The sequence below is a fragment of the Sinocyclocheilus grahami genome, unplaced genomic scaffold (genome assembly GCF_001515645.1).
Source record: "Sinocyclocheilus grahami isolate Dianchi unplaced genomic scaffold, SAMN03320097.WGS_v1.1 scaffold43.1, whole genome shotgun sequence".
Taxonomy (NCBI): domain Eukaryota; kingdom Metazoa; phylum Chordata; class Actinopteri; order Cypriniformes; family Cyprinidae; genus Sinocyclocheilus; species Sinocyclocheilus grahami.
In genome coordinates, this window is record NW_015505222.1 from 611,720 (window position 1) to 620,444 (window position 8,725).

The 8,725-nt window shown below is 36.6% G+C and overlaps 1 protein-coding gene across 1 annotated transcript in view; it reads left to right on the forward strand.

Moving 5' to 3' along the window:
- Nucleotides 1-5,557, forward strand: part of LOC107582313 (activin receptor type-1B-like) — a 9,784-nt gene extending 4,227 nt beyond the window's left edge. Inside the window, exons 2-3 of the mRNA XM_016268085.1 lie at nt 4,183-4,428; nt 4,521-5,557. Coding sequence (XP_016123571.1) covers nt 4,183-4,428; nt 4,521-4,774 — 500 coding nt within the window. The 3' untranslated portion in view covers nt 4,775-5,557. The remainder of the gene's footprint in view (nt 1-4,182; nt 4,429-4,520) is intronic.
- Nucleotides 5,558-8,725: the final 3,168 nt, after the last annotated feature.

The window sequence follows — 8,725 nt, forward strand, 5'->3', positions numbered from 1 at the left end:
AGTACGTTCAAATTTAAATGTAGTACCTACTAAGCAGTATGCGATTTCGGACGCAGCGGATGTCTCCGATTAAGCGATTGAGGTGCTTTATTGTTGGATGTAATAATGAATATAGCAATCGTCATTTACTACCGACATCTGAGCTGCTGAAGGCGTAGAGGATTAACCTTACTTTCGCTTTGAAGTGAATGCGCCACTCCCGATCAGCGTAAATGCATCTATGTTCGCTTGAATCATTCGTGATTCAGCCTCATCTACAGAAGAAGTGAGTATAAGGGATTTTTATGAATCTTTGCAAATCACCTTTCCTAATAATGCGCTTATTAGCAAGTTTCAAGATGAATGCGGCTAAAGTAAAGTCTCTCTGAGAGCAGCTCGGAAGAGAGGGGCGGGGCCAGCAGAGCTCATTAACATTTAAAGCAACATGGACTATAATGGCTTGATAAAAACAGAGCTGATTTTGACAGGTTTACAAAAGTGTTTTTTACACTAACATTGAGAAATTTGAACCAAAGTATGTTATAGACTTTTAATTAAGACCCTAAAGAATCATATCAACTTGTGCAAAATGAGCATCCGATGACCCCTTTAAGCCGCAACACCGGTTACGTGACTTGCCCACCGTGGAACCGACCCCCACCATCGTTTTGATTTTTTTACAGTAATAAAAATCATTTAGTTCAGTGAAAGAACAGACACTACCATTAAAAACTGAACGCGGCTGCTCAATGCAGCGTGCCGAACGACCGTCGCATCACAGATCAGATTTCATTTCTCCAGTGAGGAGAGTGAGTCGAGCTGACAGACAAGAAGAGTGAGGCGAGACAGACAAGACGATCGCGGATGATTTAGTTTCGAAACAAAATGCAAAAGCGCCTGTTTGGCAATATTTTGGATCTTTTAAAAAGCCTGTTGACTTCTGACGTTTATCTGATTTTGGAAGTATTTTTAAACATTTGTTTCTTATTTAATTGGTTCCACAGTGTTTGCTGATTTTTACTTTATTTAAACTTTGTGTCATTTATTTATTTTATTTGACATCAAGGTGTATGCCGTGCCTCCAAGCTTTCTTATTCGTTTTGCTAATAAACGTTCTACGTTTCTTATTTATTTGGTTATGTATTATAAATTTTTACTTCCAGTTTTGTATACCTATTTAAACTTTATGCAAGTTATTTGTTTATTTTATATTAGGCATAGCTTGCCCTATAGCATGGTGTATTTTTATTAGTTTTGTTAATAAAAGTTCTATGTTTCATATATAGGCTAAAGTGAGTTTGATGTTGTATTTTGTTGTTGCATTCAAGCAATTGACGCTGAATTGCCACTAATTCGAAAGTGAAAGTAAAATGCGCACGGCGCTTTTAAGCTATTTAAAAGTGAAGGAAAGCGAGGAAAAGAGGGAACGCACCCGCGGTGATACCGGAATTATCAGTGATGTCACACATCGATTAACTGGTGGGAAAATTTCCTCACCGTCACAACCCTAATCTGCAGTCCATTCACTAGGGATGCACAGAATATTCGGACGAAAATAGCAAAAAAAATTTGGTGTTCGGAATAAGCGAAAATGCCGAATAATATGTACCGAACAATGACTAACGTGATCAAATAGAGGCCCGCACTAATGCAGCAAACATGTCGGCAGTGTGAAAGTATTTAAAGTCCCCCTGTGGTGAAAATAGCATAGCAGAGGGTCTAGTGAGAAGGCAGCCAGGTTAATCCGGTAACAGTTATATTTTTCCTGTAGATGTTTTGCTAACTGTTAATATTTCCGTTAGCGCTTATTTGTTTGTATTTAGAACTGCTAACTTGAAGAATAACCCACGGCAGCAGTGTAAAAGTAGCCCGGAGTCAGACGCTTATGATCGCGGGCGCCATTTTGAATCACAAACTTGGCTGCATTTGAGCATTTTGAGGACACAACATCGTCAAGTAAGCAAATTTAAGGAATGTTACAGTATCCACTGTAGTTGTCCGCTAGTAAAAACAGTTTTATTAGTCATCATCCGTGTACGAACCAGCACAAACAGATAATGCTACCTGACGAAGTTAGCTATCAGTCTCCTAATGCTGGTGGTTAGGCTACTGTATGATGATTGAAATCGCGAAATTACCTCAAAAGATTACTAAATAAACTGCAGAATGTTATATTTTCTAATGCATGCACGAATTGCATGTATTTTTGACAGCGCTGCATGAGCTCGTGGTGCAAAAAACAAATAAAAATAACATAATTTGCTCAACCATTTTTCTCCCCCGAGTTACGTCTTCCGCCATTTTAGAGAGTATTACAATGCTTACGCACGCTTTCCCCCGAACGTAAACAACGCTGATTACATCCAATACGTTCTTGGGTACTCTCCAAAATGGCAGAAAACGTAACTCAGGGGAGAACGACATGAGGGTGAGTAATTAATGACATCATTTTCATTTTGGGGTGAACTAACCCTTTATTTCAATGGCCTGTCATCAATTATGTTTTACTTAATATATATTATAGTGTTAATATATACATGCAGGGTTTGAAATGAATACCCGCCAAATGCAGGTAAAAATCAGCTGTGGCGGGTTCTGGTGTCAAATCACTAGCCAATTTGGCGGGTTACTTTTCGTAAGTTATGTTAATTTCTTTGGAAAGTTCATGCAAGCCAAATCTGCTTAGGCTTAGCGAAAATACTGAACTCGTGATACATCATGACATTATCGAGTATATTGCAAAAACCAAACAAAACACTTTAGGTGACGAAGTCTGGTTAGACTAGAGCACGTACGCATTTAGAGTGCGTTCTTTCACTGCATTATTCAGTCTATTAATGTTAGGGATGCACTGATACCGATACTGGTATTGGTATCGGTCCCGATACTGAGCTCCTGTACTCGTACTCGTTAAAATGCCCCGATACCAACTAACAATATACATACGCTTTTGGTTTCTTTACCCAATATTTTAAAAATTTACAAATGCAATTGAATATTGGTATCGGTACTCGGGTAACGGCAAGTACCAAAACGTATCGGTATCGGGCGAGTAGTGGAAAAAGTGGTATCGGTGCATCCCTAATTAATATGCATTAAGAATGATCACATAATTCAAGATAAAGGGGCAGAAAATTTATATATTTATATCATTTCATATAGTTAATCAATATCACACGAAGATGCCATTTAAAAAAAATCAGCATGGTTACAAATGTGATATTGATATTATACAACAGTTTAATAAACAATAAGTTAATATCAAGAGACTTACGTTTTAGACACCATATTGGCTGTTTTTGTTTATTTCGCCAACAGAAATCATTACAAACACAGCCACAGCGCTGCTTTGCATCTCTGAGCAACATGACGGCATTTCATTCCTGAATGAATCAACAGTTTAAATGATTCAGTTCAATCGCAATGAGTCACTTAACAGTGACTTGCTGCCACCTACAGGCGGTTTTAATTGTTTTAATTTTACATTTAAAGTATCTTTTCATTTTTAAAATAATTTCAAATGTCAGTATTCAACATTTCATGTTTAAAATATCACAATATATGCATTCGTAACTGCAGGTTAAAGCATTCCATGTCCCTCTAAGCTGCATTATAACATGTGCAAATATATCTAAATGCCACTTCATATGCAACTTCTGCAAAGATTAATTTTGTTGATACTGATTTCATTTGTTTAGTAACAGCCTAAATGTATTATTATTATTATAATTGACTAATTAAATGTAAGAATTTGACTCAAAAGATGATGGACACTTTTAGAAAAACATTGTAAAAATGCCCATAAAAGGTAAAAATCTATTTAAACTTATTGAAAAACATTAATTTCTATCATTGCTGTGAACTGACCACACAGAAAATAAAATATATATCAAAAGCTTCAGCACAATAACACACTCAGCAAAATATTGTCTAATTATCTTTATCGGTATTGAAATATTGAGTATTATTTTTTGTCAATATCGCACACCCCTAGTACTGACACAAAATGATTTGCAGCGGTCGCTTTGTCACATCCGGTGTAGACAGCCTCAAGCTGTTAGTTTATTTCTTTCTTTTTTTGGGCTAGTAGAAGTTATGAATGACCGGTAACTTAAAAATGTAGTAGCCAAATTGGCTGGTGAGTGAAAAAGTTAATTTCAATCCCTGTATACATGTAATATATAATTTTGGTTCTCTCTGCAGCTCTGTTCTGTAACTGCACCACACCACAGTGTGTGAAGGATGGGTATAAGTGCGAGACCAACGGGGCGTGTATGGCCTCCACCTCAGTCATTGAAGGACAGGAGCAGCATGTGCGGCTCTGCATCCAGAAAGAGCATCTGATTCCTCTGAGCCAGCCATTCTACTGCCTCAGCGCAGAGGGACTGCTGAACACTCACTGTTGCTACTCTGATTACTGCAACAGCATCGACCTCAAACTACCAACCGGTGAGCATCAGTTCTTTATATCAGCTATAATCATTATCAAAAACAGCTAGTGAATTCCAGATGAGGAACTAACGCAGCGTGTTCTCTGTCAGTGACAAACGCACCGGGTTCAGGGCAGGACTGGCGGCCGGTGGAGCTCACTGCAGTGGTGGCGGGGCCGATCTTTGTGCTGTGTGTGCTGGTTCTGCTGGGTCTCTTTCTGTTCCAGCGCCGCCAGCGGGCCTACGGTCACCGGCAGAGACTGGAGGTAGAGGATCCCAGCACTGAACATATGTTCCTGGCCAAGGACAAGACCTTACAGAACCTCATCTACGACCTCTCCACTTCAGGATCTGGGTCTGGTTAGTATTGTAAGAATTACAGAACCTCAGACACTTTAATCTTCTGAGACGGACAATACACACAAAGTGTATTCAAATACAAACATCTGTTTCCACATCTCACTGAGAGAAAATGCGAGAAAACGTCTCTCTCACCTATGCATTTGTTCCTTTTCATCCCCTTCCTTCCCCTCACCCATCCTTCCCTCCATTCAGCTCACTCAGAATGGTCAAGTATAATATAATGTTCTAAATGAATGCAGGTGATATTTACAGTCATGTTTGGTATCATTTGAATAGTCTCAGGGCATTTGGTACAATGGTCTCATTCTTACAAGAAGTAAACTAAAAGGTGATACAGATCCTAAGAGTTTAGAGATATTTGGCTCACTATAGAGGGTGTGCCGTTTCCCAGTGTCTTTCATGCAAATTACTTTCTGTCCCAAAAGGTGTTAAATCTACTTACTCAATGCAAATTTCAATTGTTAGTTTCTGTCTCATTTTCGGGGGATGACTGTCTTGGTCTTAAGGTATTTAAGTGAAAACTGCAAGAAGATCGGGGAGATTCTGTAGCCAGAAAGACCATAGTGTGGTGTGTGTCTCTGCACTCATACTTATGACTTATATAAGTAAACTTAAACTTATACATACTATGTTTCTATTTTCCAAGGTCAGGTATGCACCTTTTACTCTTAGATTTATCTTTGAGAATTTGATGTCTTGCATTGATTTGATGTCTTTGACTTGGCTGTGTAATTGGCATAATACATATTTACCTGACTGATAATAAATTGTTACATTTGATTTTATTCTGACTTACTCTGAAATTATTTTCTCAAGTAGATTAAGTGAAGGCGTATGTTACGGCAAATCTGCGTCTAGGGTTAGTACATACTAAATCTCAGGTTAGATGGAGCAGGGGGCACATCAAGTGAGATTATAGATTTCTGACTAACTGCTTGACTTTAGTTAAGTTGTTATGCAGTTGCATTAACTATGGGGGGCTAGACAAAATACTATTGGAGTACTAGCATGATTCGGGCATACTTCATAGTACTGGCCATAACCTCTGGTTATTGTCTCAGCTTTAATTAAGTTGTACGTAGTTATATTAACTATCGGGGGCTAGATAAATAGTACTAGCATAACCGCTGATTCATGTCTCAGCTTTAGTTAAATTGTTACATGGGTGACTGTAGGGGGCTAAACAGAACCACTATTTAAATTAGGTTTGATCCGATCAGATTAGAGTTTAACTTAAATTAAATAAATTTGCGCACTGAAAAGACCGAATATGCTAGAAACCTTCAGCCACCACTGGATACCTTCCTTGGGCCAAGTGCGTGGACCTTACAAAATGGTGACCCCGATGTGATCTCCTAAGCAGGCGAGTGATGTCTTTCGGCGCAATATGGATTTGTACCAAACAAGAGGTTTGACCATCTCCTTCTCTTTCTCCAGCTGCTGAGGTAAATCGAGTCTTATTTGCCTTTTAGAAATATTGAGGGAAAGACAGACGCATCCCATACATACACATTTGTAGAATGAGTCGGGATACTCATATTGTTAGACCGGATCCGACGAAACCACGTACTTATCAGGCCAGTCGAGACAAAGCAAAGAGAATCCTGGAGAGCAGGTACAGTGGGGGAAAAAAGTATTTAGTCAGCCACCAATTGTGCAAGTTCTCCCACTTAAAAAGATGAGAGAGGCCTGTAATTTTCATCATAGGTATACCTCAACTATGAGAGACAAAATGAGAAAAAAAAATCCAGAAAATCACATTGTAGGATTTTTAAAGAATTTATTTGCAAATTATGGTGGAAAATAAGTATTTGGTCAATAACAAAATTTCATCTCAATACTTTGTTATATACACTTTGTTGGCAATGACAGAGGTCAAACATTTTCTGTAAGTCTTCACAAGGTTTTCACACACAGTTGCTGGTATTTTGGCCCTCTTCTCCAAGACGCTTCAAGAAACTCACCTGCAAAGCTCCCTGAGAAACTCTGCTCAAATGCACCGAGGGCAAAAGCTGCTTTAAACACAAACCCTTCCCATTTTACAGGAAATAATCTGGAGTGCAGCGAGTGACGTGAGGCTCTCCTCTGCATGGTGCAGCGTTAAACTGTAAACTAAAGGAAATCATCCTGTTAATATTCATAACAGCAAAATAACAGATATATAACACAGGGAAATGGGAGTTATCAATAAAACAGAAATTGTTTTATGCTTTATGTCATATACGTACAAGGAGTACTTGAGTGTGTCATCAAGTTCCATGATCGCAGCCTGGTTACCACATCGGTAGCAATAATTAGGTGCACTGAAGATTGTTACAACATTACGTTCATGACACCAGTTATAACCCTGTAGAAATGATTTTAAAATATATATTAGCCAGTACCCAATCAACGGTCGGTAGGTGTATTATTATCCATGTGTTACAAATTCAAAAACAAGTTATTTGAATATTTTTAGAATTTTGTGCAGTTTCAAGTTTCTATTACATAGTTTGTTTCAAATATGCAACATTTTTTCATGTTACAGTTTAAATTGTTTATATTTATATAAATATATGATATTTATTTGATATTTATAAATTTATAAACCTTTATTTGACCCTCTAACACTTTCTATTCTATTTTAATTCTACTTTATCTATATTGATCTTTTTTTCTTTTTTTATATAAAAAAAGAAAAAAAGATCAATATAGATAAAGTAGAATTAAAATAGAATAGAAAGTGTTAGAGGGTCAAATAAAGGTTTATAAATTTATAAACCTTTATTTGACCCTCTAACACTTTCTATTCTATTTTAATTCTACTTTATCTATATTGATCTTTTTTTCTTTTTTTATTTAAAAAAAACTACAAAAAACAAACACAAACAAACACTAGCTTTCTATTTTTTCTATTCTATCTACTTGTTTTTCTTTGTGTATGTGTGTGTATAATATATATATATATATATATATATACACCTTGCTATGTGTACTGCGTTAGGCTAACTGAGACTTGTCACTTGCACTTATATATTGTTGCTCTTTTGTTAGTTTTGATTGCTTCTATTGTCCTCATTTGTAAGTCGCTTTGGATAAAAGCGTCTGCTAAATGACTAACTGTAAATGTAAATTACTCATGAAACAAACAACATTTAACATCTTAAACAAAAATGCTATATGATAACATAATTATATACATTTACCTTTCAGATGATTATCTTTTATTGGTACTCTGCCTTGTCTGTTGGTTATTCAATTATTCAATTAAATTGTCAAAATACAATTTTTAACATTAAAGCTGCAAGCAGCGATATACAGTATATATATGCATATATATATATACATATATATGTATATATATGTGTGTGTGTGTGAAAATACATATATATATATTTATTGTGTAATTTACACCGCATATCTGTCATTTTTAATGCAAAGATGACATTGTTTGAGATGTCTTTGTAATGGGCTATGGTTAGGGGTAGGGTTAGGTCAAATAATGTCATATTTGAATTAAAAATTACATAACTGAGCGAATGACACTTAATGACAGTTGTCAAAAACATGCATAAAAACCTTCATATTCATGATATGTGTCATGTCATGATTATGTATGTGTCATGTCATGATTATGTGGGTGTCATGTCAGTCTTATGCACACCCCTTCAAGTAAAGTGTTACCATATAATTCCAGTTAGTCGAATGTCTAAAACTAGCAATATGCAAATCTATTAGTGTAAGTTTAATAAATATAACACTCATAAAGGTGGGGGGTGGGGGGGGGTCTATATAATTTCAATACGCAAGATGAAATATAATTAAAAGTGCTGCATGTGTAACGTTAAATGCATTTATTGCCAAACTTGCATAAAAACGCCGTTTAATGGCCCAAACTCACACAGCTCCAATCCTGAAGCCTCTGACGACTGCCAGAGCAGTTTTATATCTGTGTTGTTGCAGGAGATTGTTAA